Source organism: Gymnoscopelus braueri, assembly GCF_963280865.1.
Source record: "Gymnoscopelus braueri genome assembly, chromosome: 8".
Lineage (NCBI taxonomy): Eukaryota > Metazoa > Chordata > Actinopteri > Myctophiformes > Myctophidae > Gymnoscopelus > Gymnoscopelus braueri.
In genome coordinates, this window is record NC_137609.1 from 35917811 (window position 1) to 35940047 (window position 22237).

Consider the following 22237-nt stretch of genomic DNA (forward strand, 5'->3'; position numbering starts at 1 on the left):
ACCTGAATCTCATCTGTGATTAGAAATTTTCTGGGGATCAATCATACTTGAGAACAATATTTTGTGGCTATGCGAAAAGGTACCAAAATCGGTCAAAACCCTGGCAGAGGCTACAGACTGTTCTGAAAAAACTCTGGCAGGGTAAGAGTTAACGCCCTTCTTGATCACACTACAGTGTGACACAAAAGCATCAAAAGAAGCAGATCTACATTCATGCCACTATTTTTTTTTTTACATCTAGTAGATGTAGTAGATCTACTACATCTACATCTACTACTAGATCTTCTACATCCCATAGAGTTGTAATATATCTAGAGAAACGGACAGCCCCACCCACACCTATTCATTTCAATGAAAGTTGCTCACCAGCGCATGAAGCACCCGAAAGTACCCTCTTCTTCCTGGATCGGCTCCAACGTTGAAGCCGATAGAGCGACCGATAGGCGACAGAAGCATGCGCAGTAGCGTTCTAAAATGTGGAAGTCTTGCAATTCCAGATTTGGCCACCAAGCTACCGTCTCTTCAATAATCCTCTGCGGCCCTGGGGACTTATTGGTCCATCCACACATTCCAATGGATGAAGACACTGTCCATTGCTAGCAGGAATGAGCTGGCAAACCCTCTCTCCACTTGTACCATGTGTGTAGAGAGACTGAATAGTGAAACATTAGCTACAGTCCCACATCATCCAACAACAGCCGAACAACAAATAATACGCTGATTAGAAAACATGTTGGTCAAATCACGCACCCTGATTGGTTGATGGGTGTGGTATAATAACCATATGCTATGGCTATGAAGTTCGGCCAGAGTTATGCTTGGTTGCGCATTGGTGTCGCATGCCGAAAATAGCACAGCATGACACTGGGCACACACCCTTGCCCCAATAAAACGTCCATTAGACCGCCTCCAATGAATTCAAAATGCTGCTGCAAGACTGTTCCAGCAGAAGGTGTCGCATTACTCCAGTTCTGGCCTCTTTGCACTGGCTTCCTGTTATTTTCAGGGTTCAGTTCAAGGTCCCGGTGCTCACTTATAGAGCTTTGCATGCATTCATGGCCAGGCAGTGCAGGCACCTGAATATCTAACGGACCAGTAGAACGATACGTGCTAGAACGATATGTGCCCACCAGCATGCTGGTGCAGCGTGCTAGTGGGTACATATCGTTCTACCTTAGGGCCTAAGGGCAGCTGACCAGGGTCAGCTGAGGGACCAAAAACACTAAAAGAACGATGGTAAAACAGTTTCTAGTAACATTGTAGGTAAGGGTCTGGGGACGCCCTATTTGTTACTAATCAAAATCAAAATCAGTTTAACCACTTTCACCCTTATTTTATACTTTGGATATTCGGCTACGCGTTGCGGTGCGATGTGTTGTGTTGTGAGCTTGTAGATCTGTCTGCTATTTTTGAAAAAAACGTTTAATATTTTTTAAAACACAAATCTTTTCTTCTGGGGTTCCTGGCAGAAAATGTTTTCAGATGGGCGGGGTCAGGGTCTGCAGCACAATACATTCAAAATGGGGGTCCTTCACATGAAAATGTTTGAGAACCACTGTTATAGGACCTGCAGTCGCTCAGTATTGATTCATTTCACATTTACAACAGCTAGTTTAAAGGTTTGTTAATATTCAGGAGAGTCCATGTAGTCATAGGGGATAGCAACCGCATTTTGTGCAGGAAAGAAATACGAATTTATTCGTGTAATGAAATTGATCTTGAAAAACTGTTTTGATTGAAATATGTCTCAAGTTGCCATATTTGGTAAGCGTGTTATTATAAAAGCAATAACAGACTGGCTTGGCTTCGCATGGCCTGTGCCACAGCACAGCCGTGCCAATAACCATGATAAAGCATTCCCTCTCTCTCATGTTATTGCTTGGAAATACCACATTTTCAATTACACACGTTCTACTGTATGTGAAACAGCCAAGTCAAACATCTACTTCCTTCAACATTTCTCCAATTGGCATCTCCTCTCTATTATACCCTATAATTAGTTTTATTTTCTTTCATTTTACCCCCCAATTTAATTGCTATGCCAATCAATTTCTCCCCACACACATTTTTTTCTGTGTTGTCACTGCTGTTGTAACCTACTGACAACAGTACCTCCTCACCTGCCAGTGAGGAGCCTCCACCGGGAGGATGTAAAGCCTTCGTCCTACTCCTCCCGCCCAACACTCCCTGGGTGCCAACCCGTAGGAGTACGTTTAATGACAAGTATCACCGTCCCCGCCCGGCTTCCCCGCTCCCCCGAACATGGGCCAATCCGGATGCACCACGGTGGATTCGAACCCCCAGACTCTGCGGTGGTGGGCAGCTGCCAGCTACTTTACCACTGCGCCACCAGAGCACACACTGTACTTAGTTGACCGCATTACCAAGGGCTCTAGTCTACTCTATACCAGGGGTTCCCAAAGTTGGGGTTGCGACCACTGACTGTGGGGTCGCGAAATTATTTTGGGTAATAAAATACTTTTTTTTCTTTTTTTTTTTTTTTTTTTCAACAGAATGGATGAAATACGAGGGACAGCGAGTGCATTTTCCGGCAGCGGCAGCTTCCGCGGAGCTGCCGGCGGAGCTTCCGCGGAGCTGCCGGCGGCGCCAGCTTTGGGAGTGTGCTGCGTTTGTGTAACGCAGTCCCCACCAATATTATTTACGATTCTGTGCCTATCGGTACATAACTCGGACGGCGCTTAGTCGACTAGTAGACCATCGGCCGGTCGTCGCGGGCACTCGCGCCTGGAGGCGCTCGGGCGCGACTCCTTGGCCTCAAGGTCTACTGAGTCGGCGCGCCTCCGTCATGGTCCAAAACTATACTTTATCGGCGGAAAAAAGAAGTTGACTGCGGCTCCTCCATCGGCAGTTCCGCGACTGCCGCTCCTCCACCGGCAGTTCCGCGGCAGTTCCGCTGCTCCGCCGGCAGCTGCCGCTCCACCGCCGGCAGTCACTGCCGGGAGCTGCCGCTCCTCCACCGGCAGTTCCGCGGCAGTTCCGCGGCTGCTGCCGCTGCCGGAGAATGCACTCGCTCCTTCTGTGAAATACAATCTAAAAATTTATAAAACTGATTACAAATAGTACATTTTAAGTTTATGTGCATAAATTTAGGTGGGGTCGCAAGTCAATGGCCACATTATTTTGGGGTCGCGGGCTGAAAAGTTTGGGAACCCATGCTCTATACTATAGCCCTGTCCTGTTTTCGCTCTACATTAACTTTACGAAAATAGCAGAGCTGATTTTTTTTGCCGAATGTCAGGAGGACAATGTTTTGGTCTGCTTGTCTTTAGCCGAGGAAAGCATCTGTGTCATTTTAGATTTTAGCTATTATGTACAGTATAGCATCATATGTTTATCAATTTAGAACATTGGTTTAGAACAGTTGTTCTCAAAAATAGCATATATACAAGATATACATACAAGTTTGTACATCTGCTATTTTTGAACATTTTTGAAAAGTATCGACCATTTTGAAGTGATCTCTTCTGGGGGTCCCTGGCACAAAACATTTACATTTTCGCGACATTTCCGGGGCCCGGGCTGGAGACCGGCAGGTAACAAGCAACGCCAAGAGAGCTAGCTCGCTTGGAGGAGCAAGTTACGGCGGGGTCTTTTGCGGGGTCGCTACAATACATATTTATTTATGTATATATATTTACATTTACATTTACATTTACATTTATTTAAAAAAATGTTGGGGGGTCCTTGACACGAAAGAAAAGTGAGAACTACTGATTTAGAAGGCATTTGTAAGAATGGGCCTCAGGTCTTTATGGGTTAAGGACGTGCCAGTGTGAAAGTGATTGTGCAGCTAACCACCATCAAGCCCACACAAGGCACAAATGTAGTTAACCGGGTTGGCTAAGTGGCTGCAGAGCCCACGTCTAGCCTGGGCTGAAATTGAATGAATCTCTCTGTTTAGTCTTTGAGTTCTTTTTTGTTGGTGTGCCTCCATCTTCTCTGTTATGTCTATTACTCATCATTAGAAGGTTGTTATTGTGGTCAAGACTGGGTTCCTGAGTGAGCCTGCTCGCTCATGTAAGCCTTCCAGCATGGGACACGTCCCAACTGGTTTCCAGAGGTGGAAAGTACTCTTAACCATAAGTACTTTTAACCCAAGTATAGTACTGTACCTTTTAGGTCATTTTACTTTACTTGGGTATGACTATGTTGTCGCTGTCGAGCAGAAACCTCTTATCCCCATATTTTAACTTGTTGTGTTTTTTCGTAAATGAATGCCCTACTTGATCACACTACAGCGTCACACAAAAGCATCAAAAGTAGCAGATCCGCAAGCTCAAAACGCTGCGCGAAGCTTGTACTTTAGATCTGCTACTTTTGAATTTGAATCCTGGAAAGTAACAGTTTTGGACATATGGGGTTTCCACCCGACAGAGTTGCGACACGTTGTGAGCTTGTCGATCGGCTATTTTCAGCGAAAGCTTCCCCCACAATAACAGAAAACAGAAAAGACGCTAGTATTGAGCCCTGAGGGACTCCGGTTACCCCATATGGGGTTTAAGTGGTTAATTTCCTGATTTTGTTTAATAGTTTTTTTTCCCCCTATAATTGCAGGTTGAACCCGAAGAAGAGTCGTGCCAGCATACCGAGCAGCATCCCTACCAGGTAAGAACTGACATCTTTTTAGCCTTCTGATGAATGACACTGGCTTTACCACTAACACATGCAATGAACCACACAATATGGAGTATCAGTCACTCACTCACGTGTGTGTGTGTGTGTGTGTGTTAGAACACGTCTGTGCGCACGTGAACCTGCATGTTGGCATAATATCTGCACATTTACACCAGTGGTTCTCAAACTTTTCCATATTGATATGTATTTGGCCGTGGGCCCCGATTTGAAAATGTTTTGTGCCAGGGGACCCCCCAAAAGATTTTTGTTAAATTTATCCAAACATTTTCAAATTAAAAGATATACATTTTCAAAAATAGCAGATGTACAAGCTTGCAGCACGGCACGAAGTGAGGCGCTGTGAGCTTGTAGATCTGCAATTTTTGAATAGCCAACAACATATAAATAGATAAAGTGGTTAAAATGATTGTGATGCTATGTTAACTACTTTTTGCTCGGGACCCCCTGAAACCCCCCCCCCCCCACAAGGACCCCTGGGGGTGGTCCCCGGACCCCACTTTGAGAACCAATGGTTTACACTGGGTGTGTGTGTGTGTGTGTGTGCGTGTGTGTGTGTGTGTGCGCGTGTGTGTGTGTGTCAGTGCGACGGCTCCAAGCCCCACCTCGCCGCGCTCCCCCTCTTGGCCGATGTTCTCGGCCCCCTCCAGCCCCCAGCCCGCCTCGTCAGCCTCCAGTGACTCCTCCCCGGTCAGGTGGGTGTCGTCCCCGTCCTCCCCTCTCAACAACCCCCCCAAAACCCCCCCGGATCAGTGACGCCCCCCCCAGACGAGCCTGCCAGTGCAAAAAAAAAACTGGCCTTGCCAGGCTAGTATAGTTTAAAACAGTGATCCTCAACATGTGGGCCGTGAGGATTATCGCAGGTGGGCCCCCAAATAATTGGCAAAAAACTATGTATGTAAGAACAAAACGTCACGGTGTGTTTTCTTTAACACGTTGGAAACATTTGTTTTCATTGTGATGAATTGGAAGTTAAAATAAGTAATACACGCAGGCCCACCCATCTGACCACTTAGCACGGCAGCCAGTGGTGCGTTGCGAACTCTTCAAGTGGGCCCTGATCCCGAAAAGTTTGGGAACAACTGGCTTAGATTTTGTGGCTTCTCAGTGCCCCCCACTGGCAAATTTATTTTCCGTATAGCCTATAGCTTCTCTCTCTCGGGCTGTGGGAAAGAATTCAGGCGTTACGACGACGTACTGTACCAGAGCTAAGGATGGAACAAAGTGAACGCTCCACTGTGTCTGCACTGCCATAGACCTTGGTAACTCTGTTTGCTTCTGGCACTTGTTTTTTTCCTCCAGTCAGAATCCTCTCACTGCTGGTACTATGAGTACTGACGCGTTGCATGATCACCTTAACCAACGCTCACTTGTGAGCTTGTAGATATGCTATTGTCACTACCTTTGTGTGACACTCTAGTTACTTGAGTGCCATTGACGTGTTTCACCGCAATGGCGCAACGTGCCAATGACGTGTTTGACGTGTTTTTGAAAAAAAATGTAAAAAAAAACGTTCAGAACCCAAGATATCATCATTTGAAGATTTGCTGCTGCATTCACTTCTTGTTTAACTTATTAGTGAAAAAGGCTGTATCTCGGCTCCAGAGCACTTTTTTTTTTACTATTTAATATTTTTCAATGTTATTATGTTATTTTCTAAAGGCAGACAATTAATGTCAACAAGGTCCAATGACCTCGTTGACATTTGTGAAACCACACAGTGCAACCCTCAGTGATTAGACCCATCAGGGGATCGAGATAAATATTCTGTGACAACTTGAAAAAGGTTTAAGAAAATTGAAAAATTGCTGGCACAGTTCACAATTATTTTTTTATTTCATTGGCACTGAATGAGTTAACATGGAGATACGAGGTTTCTGCCCGACAGCGACGACATGGCATAGTCTCTCAAGCCACACAGCTCTTTGCACACTACAGAGTCCGTAACTCCACCTCGCAAAAAAGTGGTGACAGGAAGCCGTCATCTTTCATCACGTTTAAATTATCTTTTTTTTTTTTTTTAATGTTAAGGTTATTATAATCTCCATTTCTGCCAAAGCAGTGAAGCTTAGATAGGCTTCATTTGATTTCCAGTGGGTCTTATTTACATGACTGCAAATGCCAAACGGAAGTAGTGGGGGGAAGCACTTGAAAGTTAGCGTGTCTCGGGAGGCTATTTATGGCAGAGCGGCTTTGACACACATCTTGTGGTTTGGCCGACGTTGGATGGATAAATGACGCAATGTTTCAAGGGACAATGTTTCAATGTTTCAAGGTCTATACCCTGTCTTTTCAATGATTAAATTCTCTCTATCTCTCTCGCAAAAGCATCAAAAGTAGTTCATAATAACATCACAGTCATTTTAACCACTTTATCCATTTATATGTTGGCTATTCAAAAATAGCAGATCTACAAGCTCGCAGCGCGTCACGATCTGCAATTTTTTTGTATTTCTTTGAGAAATATCGAAAATGTTTGGAAACCTTGATCACCAAACTTCTCTTCTGGGGGTCCCTGGCACAAAACATTCTCAGATGGGGGTCAAATATATACTGTATACATTTGGGTGTCCTTGGTTCGAAAAAGTTTGAGAGCCACTGTATCTACCCTGACTTTTCAATTACTAAATGTTCTCTCTCTCTCTCTCTCTCTCCTCTGTGCAGCATTGCAGGGAGGAAGGCGAGAGCCCTGTATGCCTGCAAGGCAGAGCACGACTCTGAGCTGTCCTTCATCGCCGGGACCGTCTTTGAGAACGGTGAGTTGCAACAAGCCCACGTGACACGAGGGAGGAAGGGAAGCGCAGCGAGAGTGCGTGGGCGCGTGTTTGTAGATAAACACAATAATTAGTGGCTGCGGAGAGAGACAAAATGCACCGTGGATCTGTTCTCTTGACCTTTTCGCTGGTCGCGTGGGACGCGTGCGCCCGTGTGTGTGTGTGTGTGTGTGTGTGTGGTCACTGTGGTTCTTATAGTCAGCATGTTTCAGTCAGAGCTGTCAATTATTTTCTGAGCAATTATTCTACAGTATCTGTTACTGTTTTGGTTATAATCAAATAATCGAGGAGTGCGTTTTCACAATCTACCAGCTCACTTTGTGATCTACTGTTTTGGATCTACTCCTTTAACCCATTAAAACCTGGCCTGGACCTCTGGCGTAACGGTCCAGGCACCTAGGCTCAGTGTAGCCATGACAGCGCGTCGCGGGTTCGAGTCCCGATCCCGGCGGCCTTTGCTGCGTGTCACTCCCCATCTCTCTCTCTCTCCCCGTTTCCTGTCAGCCTACTGTCCTGTCAATAAAGGCATAAAAGCCCTTAAAAAAAACAAAACAGCGTCTGTCACCCTGAAGGGGTTTATTTCATCAACAATGACCGACTTCACCTTCAATTATCCTGCTTATTACACGGCTGCTTAATAAAGAAACTAATCAATTTGCCAAAGCACGTGATGGTGGCAGAGTGAGTAGATGTCGTCTCTGTCGGGTGGAAACCTCATTATGTCCAAAACCTTGTATCTCCATATTTCAACTTTTTCATGTTCTTTTGGTAAATCTACGCTCTACTCCATCATACAAGAGTGTCGCACGAAAGTAGTTAAAATAGCAGATCTGCAAGCTCACAACGCGTCGCAAGGCGACGCGTTGTGAGCTTGCAGAGCGGCTATTTTCACTATTTTATGTTTTTAAAATAATAATTAAAAAAAAAGGAACGGTCTTGGACATACGTGGTTTCCACGCGACAGCGACGATGCCATGACTTTGTGGTCTATAAATAAAGACAGATTAGATCCGTAACAGCCAGGGATCAACGGGGTCATGTGAGAGAGAGCCCACAACAACACAAGCCACTGTGTGGTTTACAATCCTCTCTAACTCAACCTCACCAACATCAGGACTTTTATAATGCATTTTGACATCCTTAACGTTGTGTAATAAAACACACAATTAGATTATGTTCCGTCTCTGTAAATGAGCTATTCTCAAACGGTGGCATCCTGGTCGTAAACGGGCCGTTACAGCCCTCAGTGCAACTGGAAGTTTAGGAAAAGGCTTTATTTGAGAGCATGTGGTGGATTAAGAGCCTTTTATTTGACTTAAAGCAGCACTATGTAACGGTTTTAACGAATAAAATGTTATCGTGTCCAGTCTGTAATGGTAGAGTATGTTAATACAATATAACTTATACAATCGGCTGGTTGTATTTTGTCTCCCTGGTTCCCTGCTCTTCTATAGAGACATTTCATAATAATAATAAACTTTATTTGTATAGCGCCTTTCATGACATGAAATGCAGCTCAAAGCGCTTTACAGAAAAAGTACAAATAATGTAACAATAAAGCAAAAAAGCAAAAGCATAAATCAACATAACAAAAAAATATATATAGCAAAAAAGGCAGTGAATCAGGCAAAACAGTGAATACATGAATAACAACACAGAGATTTAAAAATCAACTAAAAGCAAGAGTGAAGAAATAGGTCTTGAGCTGTGCTTTAAAGCTATCCACAGAAGCTGCCTGCCTGTCTTAGGTGTCATGGGAGTTTTTTCCAAGCCGTCGGCCCGTATTTAGATACTGTGTCTAGGTGAGACATGACCTTTGACATAATCCCTGTTTCTGGTTTGACACAAATGTTTCAATGTATCCCCAGAGCAAGCAGGCAGGCTCTTATTAGCTAAATGATAACAATTTCGGCACTTGCGGAGGAGCCAGGGTTCAAATCCGGGGTCGAAGAGGAAAGTTATACTGTAGTGCAGCTTTAAGTAGAGGAAGCAATACCACAATGTAGAAATGCTCTGGTGCAAAAAAAGTATTGGCATCAAAATATACTTTAAAATACCAAAACTAAAAGTATTCATCATGCAGATGCATTTCACAATTTCTTTTTTTTTTTTATAAAAAAAAAAGAAAAAAAAGAGCAGATATACAAGCGCACAGCACATCGTTGCGATGCGTTGTGAGCTTGTGGAGTATAATATAGGGTTTGACGTATGTATGTTTAGTAATAATAACCGAAATCTGCAAACTAAAGTTTTTATGTAATTATTGTGGAAGTATTGAAAATTTGACATTGTCAATTGTAAAAGCAAAACTGAAAGTCATTAGGAGTGAAAAAAGTAAACAAAAAAGATCACAGACAAAAGCACCCACCTTATCTTGTGTTTTCCAGCAACAATCTTGATTTTTTATTTTCCCTGTCTTTGATGTGACTCTGTGGTAACCGTGCTGAAGCTGGCTATTTGCTTTTCATGCAACGAGCTGATTCTTCACTGATACGTTTGACTCTGTTCTCAGCTCACACGGCACTGGAACTGTGTCAAGCAGTAGCCACTTATAGCCCTATCTTATACTTTATCGTACGATGATCTACCAGCTTTATGACTTATTCAGCTTGAGACGGGGAACATTCTCAGAAAATAGCCGATTTACAAGCTTTACGATTTACGGCTATTTTCGGCAGAACACATGTTTGTGCAGAGATTAATGACCTCACAGAAACAACAGTTGTCATGGACAGAATTGAACTACTGTGTAGGGTGTAATGCTTAATCTTCTCTTTCTCTCTCCCTGTCTGTGGCTCTGCTGTAATCTCATGTACGACACACTGATACTTCTTGCACTGATGTCATGAACAGTATACAGTATACCAGCTGCTGTGCTCACGCACATTATTTATACACCTCATGCACTAATAATGTTTGGATGGATATGTGTAAATATGTAGATATACCTTGTTGTCTCCTTTTTTGATTCCTTCTTTTGTTCCTTCCCTTGCCCTTTCTCCCCCCACTTCTTTCTTTTCTTTCTCTTTCTGGAAACAATCCAAAAACGGATGGAGCTTTTGCACAAAAACGAATTTTGCACAATGTAAAGTAAACCTGTGATATGACAATAAAGATGATTCTGATTCTTTGATTCTGATTCTTCCTCTGCAGTCCATCCGTCGAGGGAGCCCGGCTGGCTGGAGGGGACGCTGGACGGGAGGATGGGGCTCATCCCAGAGAACTATGTGGAGTTTGTGTAGTCTCCAGTGGTCTCCAGTGGGGACCCCCCCCCCCCCCCCCCCCCGGAACTCTGAGAGCATACAAATGGAACCAATTTTCTATTTGTACGCTCTCAGAGTTACAGTACAGACCTGTTAAAGGGTCCATTTGGAACCTCCCCTCCTCAAGGGACCCCGAGGGTCCCCTGGACCCCCACTTTGAGAACCACTGGTCTAAGCAATGGACTGCCACTCCACCACATACTGTAGGAACTATAGGACTGACTGGGGATTGTTTTGGACTGGATTGGGACTGGACTGGACTGGACTGGGTGGGAGTGGAGTGGACTAGTTGGAGTGGTGTGGAGTGGAGTGGGGACAGATCACTGTGTTGCACTGGAAAAAAACAACAACAAAAAAAGACGAGACTCTTATTGGAATTAGCATAGAACAGAGATGTGTGTGTGTGTGTGTGTGTGTGTGTGTGTGTGCCGTTGTGCACTTGTATTACTATACGTGTGAGGGCCAAATGTCTCCACACAAGCATAGTAGAATTTCAGAACTAGACATTGTGAGGACCGTTTCCCTGATTTTCACACAAGATAAATGGTTGTTTTTTATGATTAAATAAGATTTAGGGGTTAGCATTAGGCATTTTAGAGGTTAGGTGTAGGGGTTAGGGTTGGAGTTTATTATACCTGATTTATACCTGGCTGTGTGCCAGTGTTAATCTACAAGCTCACAATGGGTCACAGCGTGTGGTGTGGTGGTGGATCTGCTATTTTCGGCTTGGGGTTTAAAAATGGCGACCAAAAAGAAAAGTACGAATTTTGTTTATAAAATTGCCGTCCTCAAAATTGTATATACTCAAAGTATAGTAATACTTGTGTCTGTGTGTGTGTGTGTGTGTGAGAGAGAGAGAGAGAGAGCGAAGGAGAGAGAGAGCGAAGGAGAGAGAGAAAGAGGCTAATGAAGAGCCAAAGAGAGGGAAGCGAACAACAGGCTCATGGTTAAACACTTTTTGTTTTGTTTTGCTTACTGTGTGAAGATGCACTGCCACTGCTGTGGGCTGTTTAAACGAGGGGGGGGGGGGGGGGGGGGGGCAAGTGGCCTTAAGGGTTTCTGGACTCCAGAGCGTTGCTGCTTCATCACCACCAGACCACCGTGTGCCACGTGAATATAGCCCCTGATCAAGAAGACCCGCAATGTAAAACTGACTGAAATGATGTGGAATTGTGTTCTTTGGGTGTGGAAAGGTGCGGTGGACGGGTGATCGGCGTTGTATGACTTGATGCGTTACTTCTCTGCACACGACGGTCGCCGTGCGGCGAAAATAGCTCACAATGCGACGCCTTGTGAGCTTGTAGGTCCGCTATTTTCGCAGTGCGCCAAAGCATAAATTAAGCGTAAATGCCAATTTTACTGTTTTTTTCAGAGGTGTGCGTACAACCCTCTGCGAATGGCATCCCTGAACACACGGTTGTCGTTTTGACATCGCTTTTGTCACGCAAAGCATAATCTGACCTTAATCGTCGGCGCTCATGCAGAATGTCACGTGCGAGCATTGAACAGCAGGGCCCCCCAGGTCACAGCAGAACACAGCGAGGCTTGACAGTATTGATCTGTATTGATCAGCATCAATCAGTCAATGTCTCGCAACTCCGACACTTGGCAGCCCCCCCGGTTACCGTGAACACTTTAAAAACAAACAATCAGAACTTTCCAAGCCTAAGGTCGAGTTGTGTGTTTGCCGCACAACATAGAATGAGCCCCTCAAGTAATTTTTTTTTTTTACTGTTGCAGCGCAACCAGAAAAAAACATTATTTTCCATGGCGGCTTCTTGAGGGAACGATGCAAGCTCATGGCTAAGTACGACAGCTCTACAACTGGAAGCTTTGTTCATTTCATCTCTGTATTTGTGATAACCTGACATTTAAAATGTGCTCTGCTGCAGTCAATGAAAACCCGCCTTGAGCCCTATAAGGTTAAAGGGCATGTGAGTGATATTCTTTTTTTATTATATTATATTCTGATAGTAATCATTGATATAGTTCATTTGTTCAGTTATATTGGTCTCCCTGTCTCTCCGGGTTTTTGGTAAACCGAAAATAGATTTTATTTCTGGATACCAATTTCATCCAATCAGGAGAGAGATACAGGATAAACAAGTGAAATCGGAAGTGATAAAACAAAACAAAAAAGGAGCTGATGAAATTGGAATTGGAACACTATAACATTGAAGCTGATAAATGGGTTCTCTCTCCTTATTGGATGAAACGTGTAACCCACCTGAAAAATGTATTTTCCTGTTTACTAAAGAACTGGAGATGGACAGATAGAGACTGTAACTGAACAAACACCCTGGGCAGTGATTACTATCATAATATAGAGCTTTAACTTTTTAACAAATTTCTTTTCAGTTTTAACCCAAAAGAATATCACTTACGGCACATTTAAAATGTGCCCTGCTGCAGTCATTGAAAACTCGGCTTGGTTAAGGGCCCTGCAGGTTAAGGGACCGTATCCACTGAGGCCCAATACACCCCCCCCGACGGAAAACGCCAAAACGCTCACCTAAAAACGCTTCCAGACGCCCGAGTTGTAAAAATATTTCAGCTCAAGCTTTGAGCAGCTTCAAGCAGAGAACAAACGCCACGCGTGAAACGCTCTAGCGCTAAATAAAGGCTCAGTCAGCGATACACCGCGCTGCTGGGTGTTTCCAAAAACGCGGCGCTCCCATTATATTCAAAACATACGCTGCTGCACTCAGGAGAAGAAAAAAAACCATCTTGGTGGACACAGCCCCACCGTCTTTAGCCACTTAAAACCCCATATGGTTGACCGGAGTCCCTCGGGGCTCTATACTAGTGTATTTTTTATGTTATTTTGGGGAAGGCTTTCGCAGAAAAATAACCGATTGACAAGCTCACAACGTGTCGCAGTGCGATGCGTTGTGAGCTGGAAGAGGCCTGTTGACTTCTGGGCTTTGAAAAGGAAAACACATTTTGGCTCTTTTTCGACTATGAAGGGTCAACGCGGAACCTTTTATAATAACCTGAAACTTTCCAACGTTTTTCCATTATAATCAGAAGGGGGGAGGTACGTTAAAAATACAAACTAAAAACATATAAATTATTGGCTATAAAGATCGGCTACTTTTTTTGCAATTTAACAAACAGTTTGGGGGTTGTGTTAGTACCACATCCTGACCAGGGCCCAAATTTAAGTTTTGAGAACCTTATCTGAAAGCCGAGCCGTAGCACATGGAAACAAACAAATCCAGAACCTGTGAAATATGTTTCACGGCACAGTTTACTTAGTTCTTGTTGTGGAAAAGAGCTAATTGATGTCCAGCATCACTGGGCAACATTAGAGCCATATCGTTGTTGTCGGAGGCAGAAACCTCTCATCTCCATAGTCTAACATAGTATTTTTTCGTAAATTAACGCGAAACAACCTTGATCATACTACAGCGTCACACAAAAGCAGCAGATATACAAGCTCGAGTTCTGAGCTTGTAGATCTGCTGCTTTTGCTATTTTAGAATTTGAATCCTGAAAAGTAACAGTTTTGGACATACAAGGTTTCCGCCCGACAGAGACGATATGTACTGTACATTACTTCAGCAAAAAACCTACAAAACACGTACTGCAGAATGCCAGGTAACTGGCCATCATCTAACAGTTTAAATTCCACCCCCTTTTTTCCCTCCCAATTTAGTTATTATGCGATGAATTGGTTTATATTACTCGGTTGTGTGCCAAAAATAGAGGATCTAAAAGCTCAGAATGCGTTGCAGCGCGACACATATGTGAGCTTGTGGAGCTCTATTGTCGGTGCACAACTGTCTATGTATAAATCAGACTTGAGGCACAACCCACTTCCCGGGACTTGAGGATTCCCGATGGCTGAATTTTGAATCTGTACATTGATCCGGTGTTGTTTTGGGGCTCCTGTGAATGTCTTTTCTTTTGATTTCCTCTGAGCTTGGTTCGATTATCATTTGATTTGATTATTATTTTTTTCCTCTCTCTCTTTGACCTACTTGGTGAACATGTCTGGAAGAATCAGTTTTCCCGATCTTTTTTTTTTTTTTTTACAAAAAATATTGAATGACATTTGTTTTCTTCTTTAACAGCTATATCAAATGGGAGGGTATAGGGAAAAAATACTTTTAAATGTGAAACTAGACTACTTCTGTTCATATGTAAAAGCTCTTATTTATGATACTTTTTCAAAGGGCGACATTCCTTTTTCTCTGGGGGGGGAGGGGGGGGAGGGTATTATTGACTTTGTAAATAAATATGACATTTGATAAGGTATAATTTTGCTTTTGAAGTATGGACATTTTATATTTTGTATTTTTTATCATACTAACTTAATTCTTTAGCATCTCAGTTTGCCCATGTGATGTTGTTTTTTTTTTGTATCATTTAAATCTACAGTATATCTACAACCTTAAATATTCCCTCAGATGTTTCAGTGAATCAACAAGGCTGTGCCCAATTAAAAGACACATGTTGTTACTGCTACACCGTGTCTTGTGGTCTTGTCTTTGATTGTCTCGATCTGCTGCGAGAATCTATAGTTATTTTTTTTCCCTTTCTTTTGTTTCCCCTCGTAGGGTCCTCGGGTCCTTTTGACCCGGTTTAACATTTTCAACATGAATTAAAAGTATGTAAACATTTTTTGTTCTCTATGAAACTTCTTCTATTTGCCTTATTTACTGTACTAAACATGTGATATGAAAATGAAAATTTTCATTTTCATGAAAATGAAAATTTTCACACAGGGCCTTCGGGTCACTTTGACCCGAAGGCCCTGTGTGAAAATTTTCATTTCACTGGGTGTGACTAAAACACGAAGACCCTACGAGGGTTAATAATTACTGTAAGACTACTACACTAAATTATTTAGAGTAGCCAATTATTTTTTTACCCCCTTTTTCTCCCCAATTTAGTCGTTACGCCAATTAATTCCTCCCCACACACATTTCTGTGTTCCCACTGCTGTTGTATCCTACTGACTCACTTGCCAGTGAGGAGCCCCCACCGGGAGGATGTAGGGCCTTCGTCCCACTCCTCCCGCCCAACACTCCCTACTGACAGGAGTACTGTAGGAGTACGTGCAATGACCAGTCTATCACCCTCCCTACCTGGCTTCCCCCCTCCCCCGAACACGGGCCAATCGTGTTCGCATAGACGCCCGACAAAGCCGGAGGCACCAAGGTGGGTTAGAACCCACAACCTCCGTGGTGGTGGGTAGGGAGCCGAGCGACCTAAGAATGTGTTTTTAATATTGTTGGTGCCATCATCCTATATACCAAGGGTTCCCAAACTTTTCTGGCCACGACCCCACAAAATAAACATATTTGAACTGGGGACCCCCCCCCCCCACCCTGACAAGCACTTGGAATTGTAGCTACATTTTGTTTTACTCGGTTCCGCAGATAAATACTGTGAAAATAGCCGATCTACAAGCTCACAGTAGATATTAGGTAATATTTGACCATTTGGCCAATATTTGACCATTTTTTTTCTTTGTCACTTTTGACGTAGTAATGGTCTCATTATTAGTATATATATTTAGTTTAGTTTTTATTTTAGAGGTATTAAAAAGTCCTTAAATTGTCACTTTAGAAATGTGAAGATACCCTGTATACACTTATACTGTATGTTGCTTTGTTTACTGTTTAGTAAGAAGACTATGTTGCACATTAAGCTAATTATGACCCCCCAAAATCCGGTTTTGGAACCACTGCTATATACAGTGAGGATGATGATGATGATGATGATGAAACCATGCACCCACACTCCCCAGTAAGGCAAGGGAGAACCTCCACCCCTGTTTTCTTAAAAACACTTTCTGCTACCACTCTAAAACTCACACAAATCGGTTGACATTATTTGTGGAGATCATCTGATCAAGATGTTTCAGATTTGTCAGATTCCATTATAATTGTCTATGATTGACTTCCACATTTTTCCGGGCCCTGGGTATAGGCAACCTGTCCTGGAAGGTTGGTTACACGTTGAAAATAGGTTTAAAATAGCATTCTAACAACACAAATCCAGATGCATCTTATCAGTTGTATACTCACACTGCTGTCATCACTGCATGGACAATTGTAGGATGAGACCTTTAGGGGGGCTCAGCCCCTAAGCCACTGGATAACAATGAATACATTGGAAAGAGTTGGGAAATGAAAGTGTCTCAAAACAAAAAAAGTGTAGGGATAGGAAATGTTTACAAGGATATTATGAAATGATCCATTCCCGGCACTAGGAGAGGAAATGAAAGGGGCTTTTTAGTATGAGTATCAACACGAAACTACTGATGGAAAGGGAAATACCGTTGGACATGCCAAACTGTCAAAAACACATTGACCATGATACTGACTGACCATGATACTGACTGACATGATAGTGATACTGACATGATACTGTTGTACTGACATGATACTGACAATTATACTGACATGATACTGACATGATTCTGTTATGATACTGACCATGATACTGACAATGATACTGACATGATACTGACAATGATACTGACATGATACTGACAATGATACTGACATGATACTGACAATGATACTGACATGATTCTGTTATGATACTGACCATGATACTGGCATGATACTGACTGACCATGATACTGACCATGATACTGACATGATACTGTTATGATACTGACATGATACTGGCATGATACTGACTGACATGATACTGACATGATACCTACAATGATACCGACCATGATACTTGCATGATACTGACCATGATACTGACATGATTCTGACATGATACTGACCATGATACTGACATAATACTGACCATGATACTGGTCAGAACCAGAGAGAATAACTAGTTAAAAGGCTAAAAACTACGCATTAAAATTAAAAGGCAAAAGGGGCAATAGAATTAGGTGGGGAATGCAAGCCTGGAGAGGTGGGTTTTGAGGGGGACAAGGGTGAACGGCGGTGAAAGAGGTCAGAGAGGTAGCAGGGAGCTTGGTTGTTGAGGGCCTGGTGAGCAGCAGTGGTGGAAAAAGTACTCAAATGTTTTACTTAAGTAAAAGTATCAATACTGCAGTGTAGAAGTACTCTGTTACAAGTAAAAGTCTGGAATTCTAAATTTACTTGAGTAAAAATACAAAAGTATTGATATCAAAATGTACAAAGTACCAAAACGTTTGAAAATAGGAGAAACTAGAAAAAGTGCTCCTCGGAGCACAGGTCTCCGCCAGGTCAGGTACGTTATTGTGGCCTCCTGGTGGCGCTATAATAGGCCAATGTGAAAAGGGTGCCATTTATTCTTAGGCCTTTCAAGGCAATCGGACACTGCATTCATGATTTGAGGCATTTTGTTCCAAAAATGTGTTTTGCTAAATTAGACCTGCTGGTGGCGCTATAACAGGCCAATGTGAAAAGGGTGGCATTTCTTCCTCGACCTAGTGGGAATGTGAGTGTGAAATTTCACAGAAATTGCAAGCTGCGTGCATCATTTGAGGCATTTTGTTCAAAACGGACCAATCCTGCAAACTTTGGAAGCCAACCTTAGCCAATCAGGATGGAATATGGGAAATCGGACAGATCCGTGTTGATCACATGACTATAGAGATACTGTGTACCAATTTGCATGACGTTTGGATAAAATCTGTAGGAGTAATGTAAAAAAATGGGTTTTGCACAAATCGGCCTCCTGGTGGCGCTATAACAGGCCAACGGTGCCGGAGATTAGCTGCTAATGGACGGACAGGACACACACACGGACGGACGGACGGACGGACGGACAGGGGGTAAAACCATGTAAAACATACTCTCTGGCCATGCCTTTTGGCCTGGCGGAGACAATAATTGTAGTGGAGTAAAAGTACAATATTTGCCTCTGAGATGTAGTGGAGTAAAAGTATAGACAATTGGAAATACTCCAGTAAACAAAACAAAAAAGTTGGTTACAAAAAAAAGAAAAAAGAAATACTCCAGTAAAGTAAAAGTACCTCAAAATTGTACTTAAGTACAGTACTTGAGTAAATGTACTTAGTTACTTTACGCCACTGGTGAGCAGTATTTTGAAATCGATTCTATGTTCGAAAGATTGTGGAGGACTGGTGTGATGTGATTACTACTTCACTACTTCATAGTGTGGCACAGAGTGCCGCGCTACGAGCTTGTAGATCTGCTATTTTTGAAAAATCTTGAACATTTTGTGCAAATCTTTGAATACATATATATTTTTTAAAACAAAATTTTTAACTGGGGGTCCCTGGAACAACATTTTGATGTGGATCGGTGGCCAAAAGCACATAATTTTGGGTGGTCCTTGACAAGAAAAAGTTTGAGCACCACTGATATAGCAACAAAAGTTTTTTCAGAAAAACGAAGACATTTGTTGAGACATTTGACAGTTACAAATGTTCGCTTTAAAAAAACATAGATTTGCACACATTTTCACGATTTTTACAAAAATAGCAGATTTACAAGCTTGTATAGCTGCTATTTTTGAATAGCCAAAGAAATGTAAAATGACACAGATGTGTTCCCGGTCTTAATGGGTTAATACATAAGGACATTCACTAGTTGAGGCAAGGTGATATGAAGTCTGTCTCAAGACCCGCCCTACTCTGCCTCCCATAGTTGAATTTGTTCTGGGGGTGGGTTAAGCCAATCAGAGGCGGTGTAGAAGTGGCATCTCACATTGTGTTTTGTTTTTGTCCTTTTCTTTGATTTATTCTACAGCAGTGGTTTTCAACCCTTTTCATAACAAGGTCCATTATTTATTCGGCATTTGAGCCACGGATCCACCGTTTGATGAGATTTAGACTCTCAGACCCAAGACTTAGAATATTTTGTCATCGCTGGATACGATTTTGTCCACAATTCCATGCGGTATTGCTGTGGTGCCATAGAAGAGATAACAGGCAAACGTTGATCAAAATAACAATTATTTAATTAAGTAATGTAGATGTTTAACAATAATTTAACTCTTGAGGGCGTAAAATGAAACCAAATGGACCCGTAAGGGTCCATTTGGTTTCATTTTACGCCCTCAAGAGTTAAAGATCTATAAGGGTCCATTTGGTTACCAACTCTCCATCATTTAGCATGGGGACCACCTGGAACCCCCTCAAGGACCACTGGTTGAGAACCACTGTTCTACAGTACAAATCTGTGTAAATGTTTAAAATGTGTCAATACGTCTAATTTGTTTCCATCCCAGCCAAATACAAATGACATTAAAGCTGCAAGCAGCGATAAACGGGTTCGAGGCATGAAAGGCAAAAAGCGATATGCAACAATAGCACAATAAGACGTAGAAACAGAATAGATTGGAGACAAAGCAGCCCATGCAACTAACAATGAAATGAGCATTCTCAACAGCTGAGCAGAGTGCTGAGGGATTGTGGCTAGCAATCCAGGGTTGAGAACATTACTGATGGACACCTTAACCCTTGGCCATAGACAGACATCGAACTCTCAACCTTCGGACTCACAGGCTGTCACACTAGTGATTGAGCTATGGCTCCATCCAGCCTGACGGTGTCTGTTGAAGATCATAGACTCTTGCCTTCTGCCATGAACCGAGCCCCTGTTTCACTAACACTAAGATCACTAGTTTACAAACCATTTACCAATAGAGAAATTGTATGTCTCCTCGGAACCGAAACTAGTGAAAGTAGCCGATCTACAAGCTCAGAAACACATTGCTATCCGTAAAGTTGTGTGATTGTAGATCGGCTATGTTCACAATGAAGTCTGTCATACATAGTAAAAACATAATTGCAAATAAGCATTTCAGGTTATCTTTAACAATTGCACATGCATTAATTGATGCGGTCATGTTTTGTGCGATGCAATTGAAAAGTAACCTGCCTGAGGTGAGGTTTGACCCGGCGACTTTGTGATCAAGACACAGATGTTTTTTTTCCTTAAATTTTTATCCCACGATTTTGTAACCCTATTTTTTACACCCAGTGCCAATTGTCTATGTAATCCTGGGCACTACCTTCCCTCTGCCAACCTAGGGAGGCCAGGGCCGAGCTCATGCCTCCTTCAATGCATGAGAGCCAACTGACCTTCTTGTCACCTGACAGGGGAGAGTTTTCCTGGTAGGACGTAGCGTGTGGAAGGAACACGTTATTCCAACCAGTTCCTTTCCCCTCCATCAGGCGCCCCAGCTGGCCAGGGGGAGGCAGTATAGTGACCAGGATTACTGCATGTTTTTGTGAGGGTACCTACCCTAGGGGAACACAGGGAGAACATGCAAACTCCACACAGAGAGGCCCTTTCGCCAACCCCACCAAAAAAAGACACAGATGTTTTAACAACCAGGCTATTGGACCAACAGACCTGAACTGGTGAAAAGGAGCTCACACAGATGACACAGTTTCATGCAAATTACTCAGAAATCCTGGGTTTAAGTGTTTTTCAAACTGCTCAATATGGCGGAAAATCAATAGTGATTGAACTAAGGCTTCATCCAGCCTGATGGTGTCTGTTGAAGATCATAGACTCTTGCCTTCTGCCATGAACCGAGCCCCTGTTTCACTAACACTAAGATCAGTGGCTCACAAAGCATTTACCAATAGAGAAATGTGATGTCTCCTCGGTACCAAAGCTAGTAAAAGTAGCCGATCTACAAGCTCACAAAGCGTTGCTATCCAAAAAGTTGTGAGATTGTAGATCGGCTATTTTCACAATGAAGTACGTCATACATTGAAAGATCATACTCTCAAATAAGCATTTCATGTTATCTTTAACAATTGCACATGTATTAATTGAAACAGTCATATTGTGTGCAATGCAATTTAAATAAAGTCTGCATGAGGTGAGGCTTGAACCGACGACCTTGTGATTACAAGGCAGATGCTGTAGGGAGAAGCCATTGGACCAACAGACCTGAATTGGTGAAAAAGGAGCTCACACAGATGACACAGTTTCACGCAAATTGCAAAAAAATCCTGGGTTTAAGTGTTTTTCAAACTGCTCAAAATTGCGGACAATCTAAGGGCGGAGCTTACTGGTCAAAGTGATAGATGTGTTCTTCATGAGTCAAGGCACATGTGTAAGCAAGTTGCATGGCTGTCGGCCAAACGAGGCATGACGTATGCAAAAAATTGCTATAGCGACCAATTGGAGTAAGATTGGATTTAGTGATATTTGGAATGACCCTCTACATTACTGCAAAGTTTCAAACAAATGTGAGTCTGCATGTATAGGAGCAGACGAATAATTTGGCTCATAAAGGCTTCATTCTTTCACTTATGGACAATCTGCCACTAACGTTTTGTCATCATAGGTCCAAAGTACATGTGTAGAAAGTTTCGTGCAGATTGCTCAAAAATCCCAGGAGGATAGTTTTTTAACTGCTTTTCATATAATTGAAAATGGTGGGAGAGAGGTCAAAAGTCAGACCACGGAGGTTGTCAGGCATGAGGAGACGCATGTGTGTATTGAAGTTTCATGTCTGTAGGTCAAACAGGGCATGAGTTGTACCTGTTCAAAGTTGTCATTTTTCAATTGAGTGCTATAGCGCCACCCTTTGGCCAATGGCTGTGAGTTTCGTGCCTTGGCCGTTTGGCATAGCCCTCTACCATATTTCCGA

General features: G+C 42.8%; 1 protein-coding gene across 2 annotated transcripts in view; it reads left to right on the plus strand.

The window, feature by feature from the left end:
- LOC308091143 (rho GTPase-activating protein 26-like) overlaps window positions 1-10701 on the plus strand; it is a 154896-nt gene extending 144195 nt beyond the window's left edge. The window contains exons 21-24 of one of the 2 annotated variants that reach the window (XM_080436523.1): window positions 4576-4626; window positions 5238-5348; window positions 7318-7409; window positions 10581-10701. In XM_080436523.1, coding sequence (XP_080292649.1) covers window positions 4576-4626; window positions 5238-5348; window positions 7318-7409; window positions 10581-10669 — 343 coding nt within the window. In that variant the 3' untranslated portion in view covers window positions 10670-10701. The remainder of the gene's footprint in view (window positions 1-4575; window positions 4627-5237; window positions 5349-7317; window positions 7410-10580) is intronic. The other variant, XM_080436524.1, reaches the window with a different exon arrangement.
- Window positions 10702-22237: the final 11536 nt, after the last annotated feature.